This window comes from Varroa destructor, unplaced genomic scaffold, assembly GCF_002443255.2.
Source record: "Varroa destructor unplaced genomic scaffold, Vdes_3.0 BEIS01000001.1, whole genome shotgun sequence".
In the NCBI taxonomy this organism is placed as follows: domain Eukaryota; kingdom Metazoa; phylum Arthropoda; class Arachnida; order Mesostigmata; family Varroidae; genus Varroa; species Varroa destructor.
In genome coordinates, this window is record NW_019211454.1 from 50,839,072 (window position 1) to 50,859,460 (window position 20,389).

The 20,389-nt window shown below is 40.1% G+C and overlaps 1 protein-coding gene across 6 annotated transcripts in view; it reads right to left on the bottom strand.

The window, feature by feature from the left end:
* Positions 1 to 20,389, bottom strand: part of LOC111245001 (adenylate cyclase type 5-like) — a 66,691-nt gene that overhangs the window by 35,975 nt on the left and 10,327 nt on the right. For all 6 annotated transcript variants that reach the window (XM_086977117.1, XM_022792700.2, XM_022792692.2 and 3 more), the window contains exon 2: positions 431 to 696. In XM_086977117.1, the coding sequence (XP_086833243.1) occupies positions 431 to 588 (158 nt within the window). In that variant the 5' untranslated portion in view covers positions 589 to 696. The remainder of the gene's footprint in view (positions 1 to 430; positions 697 to 20,389) is intronic.

Consider the following 20,389-nt stretch of genomic DNA (forward strand, 5'->3'; position numbering starts at 1 on the left):
GTAATTGCAAAAATCATATTGTCCTTGTTACTTAAAAATCTGTTGCATAATTTGCGTATAGATGTGAAATACAAACTTTCTAACAACCAAGAGACCTTTTACAAACTGTCCAGGGATTCGTGGGCCGTTCTAGGCACATCGGCTCGGATAAAGCACATACAAGTGGCTTAGATACGGACGTTGTCGATATGGTAGCTTGCTTAAATTATTGAACTTCTAACTAAAAAAATCCAGGGTTTAGCCAGTCTAGAAAATCTATTCTTTAGTTTAGACCCTAGCACCGACCTATACAACGTTACGAAAGACATTAGATAGGAAAATAACTATTCAGCTAAATGGTTTATTTTTCCGGTTATGGAGCGCCGATATCAATGATTCCATTAGGCGAATCCCTAACAAAGTCAGTTCCTCAAAGACGCAACTGCTTTACCGTTGGTACAAAGCATCACTCCGCCGGCGCATCCGTTGACGCGTGTAACAGCTAATGAGTCCACACGTCAGATAGTCACAGACCATATCGCCGTCGTTGATACAGTTACAGCATCTCTCCCGCGCCGGAGCGTCCATAATAAATGTTTGTTCCTCCATCGATGCTGGGTGTATGTACGCTTTCTTACATTTAACTCGCAAATTTATCCGTCAGCCGTTGTGGTAGGGCAGCTGCAACGGCCACACAATTTCCTTGACTTAGTTCATCTGGAATAAAATGAGGGCATTTGTAATTAATAATAGTAATACATTAAACAGATGCCTGACTGTGAAAAGTTCCTTTTCACAAACGACGAGCAATGATAAAAAGAGCACTACACAAAAAGAACAGTCCTGAGAGCCGTCTCTTACTTTGAGGGCTTGCAATCTATAATTTAGGATATTATCATCTGCAAGTATCAGATATAAAAACTAGATATTCAAACAGCTAGAGAAACATTGCTTTGGTCACGATTTTCTTGGCGTAGTATTTACGTCTGAAGGCTTGAGGGACTACGCTAAACTAAGGTATTACACTTTGATATTGCCACTGATCATAGTTCTGATAGATACAATAGTGAGAGAATGCACTTAGTTTTCAGATACGATGAGACAGGACGAGCGGGTGCGAGTCCGAGGTATGATACCCATTCCATAGTGCACCAGTTCAGTGCACCCCCTCCTCCCTCAAATGTATGCTATCACGTCTGATCATTATTAAGTGGTAAAGGCAGCTTTGAAATCATTTCGTTGCCCTACAAAACAAACCTATTTTGCTTTACTACACAAGTTGTTAGGTATGAGTACATTGCCTAACTAGTTACGGTCTGTTCCTTGTCGAAGTCGGTAGTATTGACGACGTGCGACCTACGCCATTATCTCTGCACGATTGTTTCAATCGGTTCGGTCACACAAAAAGATGATGATACCCAGCTCAACATCTATTACTGTTATACAACGCAATGGTTATATAATTATTAAATAATAAATAAAATAAATTGCCATAACTAAAGGCGGCATCCGCCATCATAGTAAATCAGTATTTAGTTAGTGGGGGGTAATGTTTACGAATACGAATGACAAGAAGGTAGAAAAAATTTATACACGTCTCACTACGGACTCCTGTTAGAATTGAAAGGTAGTGCCGGCTTGTAAGCATCGCTGCAAACAAATGCATTTCGATAGGTTGACTAACGTCTGGCGGTCGAAAGTGAGCTGTGTCTTGGTGTCATATTGATATGGTATTGAATTTAATTGAAACAAACAATCGCACTGAATTCAGTTATTGCGTTAGGAGGGGTCCACAATCAGGAAGAGGTTCCTGCTCAGCCAGAGTGGGGTGCAACTGTACCAGAGCACCCCACAGCGCATACGAGATGATTTTGTGAATATGATTTCAACCTATGCTAACTATTTTCTCAAATTGATCCGGATCACTTTGTCGTCGGTAAGTTCTTCAGTGTTTTGGGGTTGGGGCGCGTTATCGGGGATTGATAATTGCCCATCCTGCGCTGGAAAAGGCACTGGCCATGAGTGAAATGCAACAGGTTTCGTTAGCCGCTTTGGTTTTTGTCCAATTATATGAGGATAATTTGTGTTATACACAGATTATCCTCATATAATTGCCGTAGTCATCATGGACATAATGAATGATGTAACAATATTACGTAGTTTATCCTAGGAAGTAATTGTTATTAGATCGTAAGTTACAAACGAAATATTTCTCAACAACTAGAATTTGTCGAAGCGAGGTTTAACCGGAATGCCGGCTTGGAAACAAACAAAGTCAACGTCAGGAAATTGGAGAAACTTAGGGAATAACTAATGTTTTTTGTGTATATTAGTTAGGTGAGAACAGTTTATAGTTAAACACCTAATTAAGTAATCAAAATAAAAACGATAAAATATCATTTAGACGGTATTTAATTTATGAATAATAGTCGTACTTGCAACAGCTTACAATTTTACGATCGTGAAATAAAGCTCGCTTCGATATATCGGTCATATATAGTGGGATAATTTGTCCTATTGATGCTGGGTGGTAGATGCATCGCAGCGAAGATAGTTCTGCTTTTAAACTAAATGTTAACTAACCAGATGTCACTGGCCTTACCGAACGACGTTGCTGTCTCGGGGGTAGTTAGGAACCACAGAATCAATGACTAGTCAAACAGGGCTCCAGTCAACGTTTGCTTGCGCTATATTTAATTTCTACCAACGGACAAAGTTTCTGTTAAAACATTTTACACTTGGCAAATCAGCTACTAATTTATAACAAAATAGATAAATTCATTAAGTAGAAAATGTATATATCGTTTAGGGCACTATTTCTTATTGAAGTGAGCCACATCTTGGTCTCTAGAAAAGGATGATCTCATATGTTGTTTGGCAGATTGAAAAGATGTGGCCTTTTCTTAAAAAAAAACACTTTTCAGCATCCGTACTCTTCTTAAGGCCATATTCGAGACATGGTGGGCGCTGTATTAGACAAAAAGGCTGCAGGAACAATCCGAACGGGAGTGTTGTCCGAACCAAAAATGCCCACGTGATTTCAAGTAGCAAATTACTCGTTTTTGACATTGCGTTCACTACGTAGTCTTAACGTATAAATAAGTGTGTATTTTGTGGGTTCGACTACACCATTATTGTTATATATATATATATCTCGAGGCCTATTTGAGCTTGCTATTCATAGCTTCTGAAGCTTACGTAAGCAATATGTGACCCCTGCACAATATATTTTTTGAAGTTTCACTTCCATGAAGATGACTTGATCCAAATCACTAAACGGTATATGGAACATGTTAATTTTTGAGCAACATATTTTAGGTAGAATCAGTTTATACTTATTTTCATTTCGTACACTGAATTTGAGTATTCGCTGTCTAAGTCTCGGCGGCGCACGGAACGGTCGTGCCCGGAGACACGTAAACCGTTCAGTAAATTATAATACACCAGCAGCCGAAAATCGGGAATGTCAACAATTTCATTGGGTGTCAGACTAACAGGATAAAAGCAGAACTGAGCATAAAGCGCCTATTGTCGCCACTTGAGACAAAAGTTCCCCTATAAATTTTACATTTACTGTCATTAGGAATTTTACTGAAAAATAAGCCACGTGCGAAGTATATATTTGTACAAGATGATGCGCTCAAATTGGCAAAAACCGTAGTGGACTGTTTGTCGTAATGGGCATGAATTTACGCATACACTCTTGGTAGCCAATTACATCTAGAATAGAATAGAAGAATACACCTAGCACAAAATAAAGAACTCGTCATGCGGGATACCGGTGTATCGTTTTCGGAATCTGAGCAAAGATCAGCTACTATTAATTTTCTGCGCTACACCAAATCCACACAGACTATAGACTTCTTGTTTTACCCGAAACCTTCAGTCTACGTTATCTCCAGTTTTATGTAGCTTCTGCTATAGTTTTATATAGAGGAAGACTTTCAATTCAAAATGGTTTAAAAAACCACTCTTAATATGTTGTAAAACCGTTTAGACAGAAATTAACGGTCCTTTTAGAGAGAAAAATATCAATGGCTCATTCGCTTAGATAAGCTTCTGCAGCTCTGAAATTTTCGGCCGTCCTTAGCCATTACACTTAAGGGTTTTTGGCCTGTTATCAGTCTAAGACTTGATTCTTTTGACAATATATATATATATATATATATATATCACACTAAGCAAATACATGGAAATATTAAAAATTGTGCAAAAAAAAAAGCTTCTTTTCACACTTTGATGAATCGTTGTAGATGCTCAACTACCATCATATATGCACAAACAATACAGTATTAAAATATAATGATCCTATCTATGTTAGACAATATGCCACGTTTTCGGCACTGTGTATTACACCGGTATCTATGTACACCAAAAAATGATAAATTCTCATGTACACTATATTTCGAATGCTAGCTAAATCGGATTAGTCTAGAGAGAGCTGGGAGCTAGCTCTCTGATGAACTGCCTAATATCGATATCGGATGTAGAACTCGAAGCATAAAGAGCCTATAAGCAGGTTGCACTTTCAAGTTGAGCAAAATGGCAGAGGAATTAACTGGCTGATCGTCGTTGCGCCTCTATGCCAGATATATGTCAAATTTATGACCGAAAACCATATATTCAGGTAGCTAGACGCAGGTTCATCAATGGAAAATGATCAACGGCGGGCTGAAACTCGGCCTATTGATGTGGAATTATACGCCGTCACATTGCTACAATGAAATGGAGTTCAATGAACGCATGTGGGTGTTGCAAGAGCGACGGGTCAACGGGGGAGGCGTTTATCATTGTTAGTTTCAACCATCATCGTATCGTTTTGCGTCAGTATAATAAATGTCAGCTGTATTTATCGACATTAAACGTTGGCGTTCGCCCCGCATCAAGGTGTCTGGCTGAAATCCAATCTGCCGCTGTAAACATCGTAAAAATAGATGTTGACATGACGACGAGGAGGCCGTGAATCTGATATAAGAATGGTTTGCTATCATAGAGCTTTTAGAATCAATTGGCATCTTAATTAGATATCATATTAGAACATACATGTAGCGTGTGTTCTTCCTTATAGTCCTTATAGTCTTCAACAGCTCCCTGCAGGAATTGGCTTTTCATTTGAAAACTTTGGACGAACTTTTCGTTAAATTATAAGCATGCTTTCGAAGTATGCGGATTGACTTCAACGGCACATATCGATCAATAGAAATTAGTAGAAGATATACAAAAGAAAACATTATTATTATAGGATTCTCTTGCATCGAGCAACATATTTTTTTCACAGAGATGTTAATAAAACTGAAAGCTTTTTCGGTCTTCAAATCAAATTCGTCGTATGTCTTCCTATTGTTAAAGCTACCCCTCGAAAAGACCTGTATCAGGTCCTTTAACATACTACCGCCTTAAAGAGTGCGTTACTGTCATTATTACTATAGGTACGAGAGATAAGGGCCACAAAAGAGTGGCAATAACGCCCCAATTGGACATAATAGGTAAGCTTAGGTTGCATTGACCGTCGTGATGATGACGTTAGTGCCCTTGATAACGAAGCTAAAGAAGGTAATAATGTTGCCTGTTAATGACGATGGTCTGCGATCGCAAAAGGCCTAAATCAGACAACGATGCCGAGCACGTAAAACGTGATAGAAGGCCCACAGGAACAATAACATCAGCAATAAGCAAGCAAAGAAGAAGACCTTTATCGCCAACAGTAGAACGTGATATCAACCGGCGCAAAAGGAGACAAGTGAAACTGGGAGCTATAAAATCTGTGACGCTAAGGCGCAACAGATGTCTACGCTCCGTTGGCATCATGTCAAACATCACCGTCTCGTAAACCGCACCGGCCACCGTTTGGCCTTGTCATTCGTTTATTTGTTCTTAAATTTTGTGCTTTTTCTTCAACGTATGCAGGAAGAGGCCGAACGAAATACCTGCTATTCAACTAGATACTAGGAACGGCGTGGGTGGCAACGTGATTCAGTGACTACTGTGCATCTTTGTGAGTGCGTTGCTGTGGTAACTATAACTAGCAAGCACAGTGCCACGCTGGGTCAAATCCCAGCATGGGCAAAAATTATACCTACATATTAATAATCAGAAAAATAAAAAATGCAGGAAGATAAAGTATTACTATTAAACTTTATAACTGCTCATTTGCTTTTTAATAAACATGTCGGAAACGCAAGTTCAGCAGGATTCATCCAAGTTAGACTCCCAATAGCAGCAAATCCTTGATGTCGTTCCGAAAAATAGGTAATTTTCGAGGACTATTTCACACTGGACTAGCTAGTAGTGCTAAATAGAAAAGAAAAAACTAGCCTCAGGGTTTGAGGTGCAATTGTGTGCATGCAGACCACCATATGTCGAAATGCTTTTCACTAACAAAGGGTGTAATGAGCTAAACGCTCAAGTGCAAGCAGTGAAAGCCGTATGTTTTTCTAGACCGAATAAAGGTCTCTTATAATGAGGGTTCTGTTAACGGCTTTCGGTGTCGGCCGTTGAGAAGGGTCGCGTATGCAGATTGGTATTCTGAAGTCCTCTCAAGACGGTCTGGCTGCGCTAGTAAAGTGCTCGCTCGTATTTTTAGACTCGTTATTTGGTCTGTAGTTACATTTGTGTAGGAAATGATAAAGGTGGATGCTTCTTAATGAGATCACCTGTTGCGGCAATGCGTTAATTACCATGAATCCGCGAACTAAATCCGTTTACGGTGAGATGAGCTTGGACTAAAAACTCGTTATTTATACAATATATTTTTTGGTCTGGATCAACCAATCTAAAAAATCAAAGATAGACTGTACGTAAAAATTATTATTAGAAAATAATCGGATCGTAGAGCGAGATGTTGGTCTATGGTGATACTCAAGCATTACATCTCCCTGAACTGCAGTTCGACGCCTCACAACTGACTGGCTGTAAAACGATGAGTTGAACCGTCAATGCGAATAGAGATAACCGAAGCAACGTATTGCTGTTATACGTTAGCCCTGCTTGAAATGCTGCCCAGAAAGTTCTCTTAGTATTTTTTTTAACATTGAGTTTTATAAAAAGGGCATCGTTTAATATATGAGTAATGTACTTTCTTTCAGCTATACCTTTTTTTTTGGAAGAAATTTGTTTTAAGAGGATCGAACTGGCAAAGTTTCACCGCAGGTTAGTCGTAATTAGCGTTGTATGCTATAAACAATTAAAGTATGCGTAGTTTATTCGCCACTGGTCTTACAGGCACAGGCATTAGTTCGAAAAAAGCGTAGAGGGTAAAGCTAACTGTGCACTCAGTGGTTACGACTGTTACAGAACGCCAAGATAGACGTGTTCGTTCTTTCCGCGACCAACGAGCATAAGCCTGCTCTGTTCCGCCTCTGTTCATCGATACACTGATCATATTAATTAGGCGATTTCGCGAAATGACCATGTCGACATACTCAAGTAGCTTTAATATGAATTAATTCTAGTTTATTTCGTCAGTCTTAAATAAGACCTTTTTTTTTGAACGTCCTCAGCTATTCCTGTAGTGTAAACAATTCCTACGAACCACCAGTTCGGTACAACGCCAGGGACTTGCCGCCACTAGAACGTCTAGCCGCGGTGCGTCTTGCTGGATCTGAGTCTTCTCCAACCGCCTTACGAAACCACATATTAACCATTTTACTAACGCTGCAACCTAAACCGTCGATGGCCGCACGTTCCTGGTTACCACAGCAACGTAGTTAGGATGATGCGCATTTGTCAATCAGATTATGCCGCCCTTTACAAGTAAACCTAGCGGAAGGTCCCTTAGTTAGTCGCTACGTTTTTTGCAAGCAAAAAGATACAAACATTGTTCACTGTGAGAGTATTTCTTTGTATTTTATACTTATCGCATTGATATTTGTCTATTCAACGGGACTTCTAACATTACATTTAGCTCTCCGGTGTGCCGCTGATGTTACGCGTCGACACTCAACAAGGTTCAATCGTCCTGGGAATGAAGTGGGCTCTTTCTTTGTAAAGCGCTTACAGTGCCACGTGGAAATCTGCTTTCCCCCAACTCCGCATCACCCCGAAAAAATCCTCGTTGCAAGCTTACCGTTACGAATAATAGTAAAGCAAAGATAATAGAAATTGTCGGTCTCCGCATCTATAAACGTAAATATCCTGTCTAATCGTAGAAGAACGGCGAGCTCAGAAACAGTAATTGCCTCGTGCCGAACGAGTGTGCCGAGCGTTGGTCCTTTTCTCAAGCTAAAGAGTGCTGAAGCAGAAGATAGTGGACCACCCTGAATAGGTTGCGTCTAACCCAATAATCTCTAACCAAGCAGAGACTTGCTCGTTGTTTACACGTATTTGTCCAAACAACGAATAATTATCCCCATACGCCCGCACGTAACTGCAGACACGACCTCTATAAAGCTAGAGCAATAATATATAGGTGCCCTCGCAAACGACTCCCGTTTCCCCGCCTGGCGACGTGACACGCTTCATCGGAGAAAAGCAAGCGTGTCCTGCCGTTTTTTACGTCAAACAATATTGCATAATGGCCCATAGAATGTGTATACGCATTCGCTTTTTCTACATGAATATACTATTTACGGAGGTGATACAGGCTTATCCAGCTGGTAGGTGGAGAAGCATGAGCTTGTCTTCCGATGTGACTATGCGTTGATCCTTTACACTATAATCGTCAGCTAACCGCACATGTGGGCCAATCGTATCCCGAACCGCTTCGAAGAGGACTTTGGCTTCGTCTAACGCGGTTAATTCAAACAACAACGAGCGACAATGTTGTGACAACGGTGTCGATATGCGGGTACCAGTCATCGTTACCGTCCTGCCAGTAACATCGTCTGTGCCGAATAAGAATAGCGGTCCCAGCTGATTTGAGCTTGATTCTTGGTACAAGCCAATTACTATCGTACACACACAAACGGATGAACGCAGTAATATTTCTTGTGGCCGCCAGGGGGGGGTAACGTAACACAGGGCACACACTGTGCTTGTGCCTACGGCAATACGGCGCTATACGTCGATCATTGCTACCGATACGACAAGCTAGGTTATCCATAGACCGACTGGGTACGTTGAGCTCGTGGACTAAACACTGATCGTCATGTCACCGAGTCACCACTCGGTCATGGATAATAATTGATTTCGCCATATTGTTGAATTGGATACGTTCACCTCATGGAGTATACAGTGTGACTCGCTGTAACACGTGACCCACCTGTATTAACAGGACAGCTGTGCCTATACGAAAAATTATGCTAATGAATCGCCCGTGCTAGAACTTGATATTTCGATATGGAAGTTATGATGGCTTCTTCGTAATTCGATGCAAACTTATGCAGCCGAGCTGATTGAATATCTATGTTTAATATATGGAATTATAATTTTGATTCGTACGATTCTCACAGTGACGACGCATCTACCAACAAAATGATGCGGCGTTGTTACTTTGAACGAAAAAATCTCTTTCAAATCTGTCAGTGGTAATAATGTCGGGAACAATTTTTCCGCTCGCCCATAAATCATCAAAGGAAATGCCAAACATTATTTATCTATTGCGAGCGCAGTCTTAGCTACAAGGCTGCTATCAACTGAACATGGGTTTTTTCTTTTTAGAAAAATGGGAATTAAAAAATAGAGAGACTATAGAGACAGATGGTTGCATGGTGAATTGATATCGATGTTATACAAGACGATTATTAAGAATACCCAAAATAATTTGTGGCTAGTATATTTGAGTTAATTTACTTCCCCACTCGGTTGGCAGGTCAATATTTTTCTCTGCAAAATTACTAATAGATATAGTGAATCTTCCCGTCTTTGAAACATCCTAACAATATTGAGGCAGCTGTAACAAGAGTCGTAATTTTATCTTATCTAAAAACAAACCTCATATCAAAATGTTTTTAAGGCACCAATCGAATGTTCTTGATGAAACGAATCGAACGCACTTTATCTAATACTTAAATTGATTTCCCGGATCAAAAATGCTTAGTAAAAGTTTTTTGTTAGACTGAGCTCTATAGCTTAAGCAAACATGCAGTATATGCTCCTCGATTTAACCTGAACGTTTTGACGTTGAAACCGATTTTGTTTGTTTGTTTGCCTGATAAAAACCCTTGTACTGCTTTTTGGAATGTAAAGTGTCAACTGGAAAATTGGGTATAGGGATGTGGCAAACACTTTGGTAAGACCGTTTTTTCAGATTTATTTTGGAGAATGCTAACATATTGCAAAAAATTGTTCTAACCAAAGTACGTACTAGTTTTGTTGCTACCAATCAATAGACCTTCCACCGAAATACTATACATGTTCCTATAGCTTAAATTAATGTTCCCCGATAAAAACGAAAAAAAAAAATCGTCAACGAGGACCATATCGGAGCAAGAGTGAACCTGACTTAAACGTCCGTTACACGGCGACCGGGGGCCAACCAAATCCCTGGACGTCGTTGAGAGGTTGCCCTATAGCCGACTTATTCAGTCGAATCGAGATAGGTTCGCGGAGCAGGGTCAATATAACGGTCAAGGCCGACAGCCAAGACAAACACCTCTTTCATGCAATTAAATGCATGATAAAAATGTATACGAATAAAGCAGATACTAAGCTAAAACAAATCTAATGTTTAACGATAATTTTCGATCACGTTAAAAAAAATCGCCCAATACAATGTCTTCACGGCAGAAATTGCATGACGTACATATTTCGCATGGCCAGGTTTAAATCAACAATCATCGACGTTTATAGGCTTACCGAAGCCTAACCACCTGCCGCTGGTCTAAATCGCAAGGCCAAATTAAATACGAATAGACCCTAAAAGGCTTCTCATCTCGTTCGATTTAATCATAATCCCTATTGAAATATTAAAATCAAGTCAAGTGTATTTGCCCTTAGTAATGCCCCACCACTATTTCAGGGATCTGAAAATGAGAAAGTTAGATGTGAAAAAACAAACTGTTGGTCATTGAGCTTCATTTAGAACATACGTAAGCGTGTGTGATATCGATCGATACGACTGAATAATAGAGGGGTGATTAGGAACGTATCAGACTCATCCTGGGCAGTCACATCCCTGTTCTTGAATGCAAGCGACCAAAAGTAATCAAATCACCCTTCAGATCGTCGCTCGAATCTAAATGTGCGCTTATGTAAGCGTGACTGTTTCGAACAGCCTAAGGGCGTCACGGTTTTGATATCGTGTAGATGTCGAATTAGAACTGCCATTGCGACCGCCGGAGACAGCGAGCCTTAACGCTAATGAAATGAGGTTCGTGACAACTGTAAGCCAAGCGCTTTTCTTCTTACTGCCTTCTAACATTTTCAGTACCATAAACTGCCTGAAATGTATCCATTATGAGCCAGCGGGCGTGTTATAGGTGAGCCTGCACATGGCAATTTAGACTCAACGACAGATGCACTTTTCTCCTGGTATAGCTTGAACAGTTCGGAAACCTACACCTAAATGGCCATTGTAGGAAAACAACTTTTCATGGGTCTTTATTGATATTCATATATATGACAATGTCGGATAACGATTTCTCCTACTATTTTTACGGGAACGAGGAGCCGGATACCTGAAGGCGAAATATCCAGCCAGTGAGACAACGCATTCAAAGCGATGCGAGTAAATAGATATCACAAGGATCTTGCTTTTCCTGTCCTTGCTTCACCTCATGTCGGCAATAACCTTGTTACTTCAAGTTTTACGCCCAGTATCGCCATTGGGTACTCCATCAGGCTGCAGACTGGCTCCCAGCTCGGAACGCTGTGTACCTACGCTCGGGTCCGAACCTGGACTACAATATGTCCCTAATACTAGCAGGCAAATATGTTACCTAATAAGCTACCTGATGGCCAATAACCTCAACAGAGCTTGAAGAGCTGCGCGTAAGTTTTTTCTACCGTGTAATGTAATTCGTCGTTTCTATCAGACAGGTTTCGGTCACTTTGCTAATGAATTACGTACACTTTGTCCTGAATCGCATCGTCTTACAGCTTCATCGGTCAGGAAAGCAAGCAAGCTTTGTAAGTTCTTCGGGTTTCCGCTCTTGACCCGCTTCCACTTCTTGTGTTAACGACTGACTTAAGTACGCACCGCACAAAAACAATCCAAATTCATAGATATGTAACCCGTCCTATAGCATTAACGGGAGATGCTAAGAAGTGCAGGAATTAGACGATAGTCATCGTTAACCAAACGTTGTTGATATGAATATTTATTCGACAAATCCAACTCAGCTGAAGATTAACCAGATCTCAACTTTTAACATACGCGGCCTGCACTTTGATTCCACTATGATAGATGACGAAGCTTGGAGGAAGTTGAATCAAACGCAGACAAATATACCGTTCGTCAGATCAAGAATCGCAGAAAGATATTGACGTTTCTATCATAATATAGCGGCGCTAATGTTTGCTGCCTATACCATTTAATTTGATCTATAAACGCAACGTTCAACCGGACGAAAGCATATCAAAGAACAAGTCCAACTTGGGGACCCCCAGTTGAATGTCTAGATAACCCATTTCTACGGTGAAGTACGAAGATGACGTAAAAATCATCACCATTTACAGATCGCACCCATATATGCCAATTACACAATTCGGCATGTATACGTTCGCCTGTAAACCGTTTGAATGCACACGCTCAGACAGTGCTGCAAGATTAAATTTGATACCTACTCTCTTATCGCTCACGCAGGTTAATTTCATTCGAAATAAGCTCGGTCGGACCGGTTAGACAAAGACCATGGGCATTTTTATGGCTACACTGTTAGATACCTTACTCGTTCATTTGGATGGATTGCCCCATGCTTTACGTTTTAAATTGCTCACATGATTGTTGAAATTGTATTGGAACTACTAATTGAAAAAACGCGTGATACCTACGCAATTATAATCGCTAGTACGGAGACAATTAAGCTTTACGCCAGCGGACTACATTAATAGAACGGGGTTCACTGGTTCTCAAACAGTGACTCTGGGAACTATATGTATCATCTAGCAGCACTTGCTTGATATTAACGCTGAAGACAGGCGCTTAGGAGCATCCTGACTTCAGCCACCCAGTTTTACCAGTTACTGGAATGAACTAGCGGCTTGTTACCTCTCATTGCCTGTTAAGACAAACAATTGAAACAAACATAAGTTCAGAACACTAACGTTCCACTTGTTGGTAAGTTTAAGTTACATACTATGTTTTTAGTTTCAATTTGCGAACACGAATTTTTCGACCTAAACTCGATTGTCGTTTGCCATTTGTCAAAGTACAGGCTGTAACGCTGGCAGCCCCACTAAGGAAGATTTATTCAGACTGGGTTCAATACGCAGACGATTAGAGGAGCTAAAAATCTATTTCCATTGTTGTGGGCCCTGTTATTCTCGTATTTAACTATTGCGAGGCAAGAACCATGTTATGAGTCGGTCTCCGCTGCACCGCCATTAAAATTAGAATCAACAGTCATCATAATCACCATCGCCCCTCATAACGAATCAATAACTGACCACTGTTTCTACACTGAATATGTGCTATAATAACAACAATAGAAAAAGCTATAATTAACGAAGTGTGCATTTACCTCGTCTCTTGCGTCACTTCACCAGGTACTTCAAATCACTGTAACGCAAAACGCAACCGCTTAACAAGCACAAATATATTCATGGCAGTTTTCAAATACGTAAAGATTTTGTTCTGCTAATCTACATTTACATAACAAATCAACTTACATGGATAGTAATTATATGCTGCAAACACTGACCTTTGTTCATGCGAAAATTGAACAGATTTTCCTTTTCACACATTGATACTACCTTTTGTATGAACATCACTGAAAGCGTCTTTTATTCAGCGAAAATTGCCCTCATTAATATCCTTTAGCCGTCAACAAAGTTCAGCACAAGCGCTCTCTTCAGACTCGATTTAAGTAGAAGTTACATAAATTATTGTGCAACTTTATATGGACAACTACATAAATACAGCTCATCTAGTGTGTCATGCTGGTGTCGAGCGGTTAATCTTTCGTAGACGGCAAGGCGATTCTAATAAGATTTTTAATTCAACATCTTTTGTGGTGCTATATTTGTGACTTTATGTACTTCCCCTTGTTTCATTTCAGACATTTTATGGTACTTCAACAAAACAAAGTTGGGAGTTCGTGTTGTCGGAGACATACAAAAACGCGTCCATCCTTTAACTCCAATCGACTGCACACACAGTGTAAAATTGTCAATAAATCCATATCGTAGATAAATTGATAGTTTTGCGCAATAGCTCTTTACACTATAAAAAAAAAACACTTTCTACTCCAGTATATTTTAAAACGTCATGTTTTTATAGAGTGTTTAAACAGAGCAATCATTGCAATATTGCAGAAAATAAAACAGCAAACAAAACCACTTTTGGTAGACATTCGATGACCAGCTCTCTGCTAGTGCACGTGAACGGCCTGAGGCGGTGCACAAACCGCAACAAGTGATGGCCTATTTGAACACCTTCTACCTAATCTGTATACCTAAGATTAGATCACGCTTTAAAAACTTCCTTACTGCCACGGTCAAGCAGCGACAACATAAAAGCTACTCATTCCTATTGAAAAAACAGTAAAAGCGAGACTTTTTTTTGAAACGAGTAGAGGCACGCGGAGATTCTTGCTTATCATCTTGGTAAGGCCTGTGCCTGGTGAAGGACTCAAGTTTGTCTTGTCCTTTACAGATTCCGTAGCCGAGTTCCGGACACTCACGTCCGCAACAGCCGTACCTCCTCTAAGGTACAAACTGGAATAGGACGAAAGCAGATTCACATAAATAACAGCTATCCCTGTTAAGTTCTTACACTCAGCACTACGGGAAAGTAATTAGTATATGACACAAGGGGTCACTGCGAAGATTAAGAGAACTGACACAGATTAAATTCAAGTGAAGCAGGTGAAATTCGTTACGTAACTTTGTATCACTCACTTTGAGAACTCATTTTCTTTGAAGCAATTTACTTAATAGCTAAATAATGATTTTTTAATATTGCATAAGACAATGAAGTTTATGGGGGCAGGCGTATCATACCGAACTCCGCGTTCAGTTTTCTGTGAGTTCTAAAAGCCGGATGAGTCCGGCAAAAGTGCATCAGGGTATCTGATATAACATGCGCGTACAAAAGTCACTCAGTTGATAAGTCAAATGATTTTATGTAAATAATACCTACAGTTAACTGAAGATATCATTTTGATTTATACAGATAACAGACAGAGATAACAACTGTCAACGAAATGATCAATCTCTCGTTTGATACGATACTTCAGACTAGAGTGAAAATTCATAACAGCTAATCTGCAATTTTTATAATTGATCCGGTGAATGTGATTTTAATTACTGTTATTTTCTCATAAAAGATTTCAGAAAAACAGGAGCAATTCAGACCAGGGAGTTGCAAAACTGGGAAGACGGGGGTGTTGCACTAACACAGATAATCAAAATGGTTCGAGTCTGTCGTCGAGTGCTGCCGTTCGGCACTATCCCAAGCGCTAAGGGAACGTATATACTGTAAATGCTACCCATATTCTTGATCGTATCTGCCCAGCCTCCTGACTCCAAAGAACAAAATCGAATCGAACTAATCTTAAATATATAATCACTTTCGTCCAGTTTTGCTTGTACGTATCTACTAACAACATGAGCAAGTACCTACTCCACCCATACCTTGCATACAGTTTGACTTAAACAGTAGCCTGCTGCTACTGCATTTTACATATATAGATAAAATGGATCCATATGTACCGTGAGAAACATTAGACATTTTGAAATGCTTGATTCAGCCCTCGAACTAGCGCTGGATCCGAGTGTAGCCATAAGACTGGCTGTCCCTGAGGTCAATGCGGTTTGACTACAGCTGAAAAAGTACGCTATATATCTAATAGATAGACGGTATGGGGATATGGCTCATATAGAGTAGCCTTTATCTGCTATTGCTAATATGATTTCAGCGATGTCTGGTTTCAATAAACCCGCTCCATAGATAACGCACCCTTAGAAACCACGTGTGTAATATCATGGTCTGAACACTTTCAAATATAAACATAACAGGCTTGTAAAGGCGGTGTTTTTTAGGCGTCATCTCATTTGCTTCTAAATATACGATGTAAAAACAGAACAGCTCATACAAGCAACCGAGTCCTATCGTTAAGGGAAGAGAAAATTAAATCTCTTGACAACAGATCTGATAATCGACCACCGGAAAAGGTGGGCAGCATGAACTTTGTCAGATAGGACAAGCAATCCCCGGTACTATAAGTGCTACCCCGATAACGGATGACGGGAGGTCTCATTGTACGTGCCCGTTACTCGTGCCCGGACTCGTGCAAGGCACCATCAACAGCATTAGTTCTGCCCCCAGATAGTCTGCTTTATAGAGATCGAATCCCATCCAGCACATACCGGATACAGAGATCACGAAAAGGTCTAAGCAGCGCAACTTGAAATTAAACGCACTGGGCGCTAAAGACCGCCGGCCGCGGAACGAGGACACCTCACCGGGGAAGCGTGGCGATTGAATCAAATGTTATAAAATAAATATATAGATAAATGCACAGCTAGAGCTATATAAAGCCGAAGCAGGCTACATATACCTGATGCGGCGAGTGGCTATGGAATTCTTGTTCGCGCCATCGAACGGTGAAGCTAAGCGTGTCCGCTTCAATACATATGTACGTATATAAATACGAGTTTTTCTCTCGGAACATCCTCTGTAGGAGAGAATTGGTTGCGTCGCATCTTTTTTTTCCTTTAGTCGAAAAGAAAAGGTTGCTTCGTTACATAGTAGACTTTACTAGTTATTGCTCTATTTCTACCGAAACGCAAAAAGGTATGGAGAGCGCCCTAGTTGATTTGTTGTTTCTCACAATATGCGTTTCACAATGAATATCGCTGTCAATTGTTTATCATTGAAGATATCCGTTCGATATTATGATTCAGTACCTCAAAATACTTTGGGTATAACACACACAGTTCAAAATCTGTTATGTTAATGCCAAAAACAATAATATTTTCAATAAATGTTGCGCTCCAATGTCTCGATGGATCAGGTTGTAAAAGTTTTGAAGAATGAACAGTGTAAAGGCAATGCAAGTAGTTTATATTCGTATATTTTTGGCTAAAACTTCTGAAGGCAACACGACCTCATTTCAAAAATTATTCTCTGCTAAAAAAAAATCTATTTACGATACCTGCTTGCAAATATCAGTTGCGAATCTCTCTATCAAGAGTCGCCGCGGTGACCTAAATGGCTAGAGCTAGGCATCACGATGCAAAATGTACGTAACAGGTTTTTTTCTGACCTATAAGTTAATAGGTCTTTAAAATGTTTTCATCGACCATTTTGCAAGGGCTCTCTTTTGTACAAGTTTAAATCATCTATCTACTCAATCGGCCATTTAGACTCGCCGCAGGCTATTGTAATAGCAGGACTATGCTTCAGTTGATTATGAAATGATACCGTATGTGACCTACATTAAACATTTTGGTGACATTTTGGTTTATTTCGAGTAGCCAGTTTATCGCCAGGTTAATGAACAGCCGTAATGTAATGTTTTGTACACAATTAATAAAGCGTAGGCCTAGACAAATGTTGATACAAACAATAAATTACCCCTTCGAAAGTTTTATTGGGGTTACGGTCTATAAAAAATCAAAACCCTTTTATTATCACTTGCTAACAGCCAAGTAATTATATTTATTATCCTTATGTGACATGTGTTCTGCAACCTTTTAAACAAACAAACATTTAAGATCGAGAAATCGTTCTTTTCAAAGCTTATTTAGCGCGTCGCTTTGCCTTCTGCTATTCTTTCTATCGATCGATTATTACGTAACGAATTTACATTACGTCGCTCGCATGCCCGGACGTAATCTTGTCCGACGTTTCTTTCTGCTCCGCTTTAACGTATGGGTTTCGGGAGCAGTAGATCAGCAATCAATCCTAATTCGACAAATGACTAGGCTTCTTGAGTCTCTTTTTTCCAGCTGGAGGAACGTTTTCTAGCTGACTGGCTGGCTTGATTCCATTAAGCGACTGGCGCATCGTATAGCATTGTATCTAATGCGATTTCCAAGGCTGATTCGACCAATTTACGCTACCCTTAAAGAGCATTAGTCTCTACCATTGCTAATTCTGCTGGGCAATTCCACGAACAAACGGAGTGCGTACGGCAATGGCAGTGACAACAGCAAAAAGAATACTCGTTTGCGAATATAATTTAGTGGTACGTGATGGTTTAGCTAGAAAATGACCGTGGCCAAATGTGTGGGTCTCCGTCCAGCTATATGGCTGATCGTGCTTGAATGGTCGTGTGTGGTATGCCCACCTCTGAGTGTGATGATTCCCACTTCAATTGACTTAGACGAAGCCCCGACGATCAAAAGGAAAGCTAGCTGCGAGCCATGCCTTTCAATCAGCGCTTCATTCTAAGCAACGAGCCCTAATATTATAGCTGGTCTACTGTATTTCTCATTGCACGCACCCTCGCAAAGATTTTTCCGGTTCCATGTTGTCAATGGGTTTCGATGATCTCTGCTTTGACGACGCTATTCAGCCATACGCTACGCATCATATTGTGTGCTACTACTATGGCGAAGATGCACGTACGCCCGCTCGCAAGTCAATCATGCATTGTTAACATTGATATGCCCCCACTTGCCAGTTCTATCTTTGTAGTTGCAAAACAATCGCCTCCTACCTCGACGCCGAGCTCGATCACGTTGACGTATATTTGATTGTTTGTGTACACATCTATATACGTAAACACATATACATACATCGGTCTGAGGATGTAAACGGCACATGGTGCATAGAAGTAGTTCGAACAGGTTGAACTATAAAAACAGACGAAGACAGGCGAACGTCACAATGTCCATCGTACACATACGAGGTAATCAGTTGCGATAATACGCCACCGCAGTGCAGATACCTAAGCTAGAAGTAGCCCGTGAGGGTGTACGGCGAGCGTAACTTCCCATATTCCGACGAACTCACGGACCGACCGGTATTAGTGCGCTGGTGGCGAGTTCGTCGTTGGAAATTTTGCGCTTCTCTCATCCCTTGCATTTTGCTATTACATGTAATACAATTACACATAGATGTGTTGCAGATGCATTATTTCCACACAATCGGTCTATATGGATGAATAATCAATTGGATTTATCACGGAGCTATTTGCGGCCACGAATGCTATCCTTAAATGCAAGATTCGGTCCTATTGTAAAATAAGCTGCAAAGCCTTGTGGCGAACTAAAAATATTAGCTTGGAAAAGGCTATTCGTGTCAAGGGATACGATATATCTATCTCTATGTACAGAAGGTTATATTTGACCGGAGCGACCAAACAGTAAAAAAAAATTACGTTACTTTAAGCGTTATATTGACGCCAAACCGAATAAAAAGAGGATTAAAATTGACACATCGGCAAACTAGAATGTATGTTTGCGAAAGATGCGTCTCAAAAAGTGTCTGGTCCTGGTTTTAGCGGATTGAGTTTTCTTCTTTTTACAGTTTATTGAGCAGGCCAACGATTCCCACTAAAAAGCAAATACATTTACCGGCCTGCTAATTTGTTTTATGGTAATATTTAGCCATAATAACGGTAATCGATAGAAAATAAAATCAGCTCCCATCATTCTCATCATAAGAACGCAGTCCTCATAAGTTTTAAAAGCCGATAGCATAGCGCCTAGTATATTATTAGGACGATTCCCTGGAGCCGCATAGACTTGATAAAGTCAAAGTGAATTTATAAAAAAAGATGCGTATAAAATGCATTTTCTTATTATAGTGTTTATAGCACAGCGAAAAGGCATCAGATCATAATCTATGGGTTCTTTTCCATTATCAGTTTCCAATACTGATATAGGCTTTGTAGCGGACTTTGACCTAAGAGCCTTCGATACCTTCAACTGCTGGCGACTTCCATACCCTATTTGATGCGGTAACGGGATTAAACATGGGCAGTTTTCTTAACTTGACGACTTCGTTTTTTTTCAAGGGCATTTTACGTTGTTGCGTGCGATTTCTTAAAGGTTAGTTTGAAGCAATAACCGTTTATATGAATGCTATGGTCCTATTCTAACGTAATTCAGTTCGAGACCAGTAGGCTTTCAAAATGGGAGTAGATAAGCTTCACTCTACAAAAGCTTTTCTTAAAGCGTTCTAGGGCTCGCAGTCGCCTCTTGGGTTCGATTTCATTTAGACGCAAATATCTCATATAGTGTTGGTACCTCTCACCTATTGCTAACTGGTTGAGCTTTATTTCTAATCGAGATATTTCATTAAAATCACTTTCGTCTTTATTTATAAACAATGATCTGGTATATTCTATAAATAAAAATGGATATAAAAATATATTTTCGTTATCTTTCTCTAAATGAAATGCTGCATTTCTTTAACAAT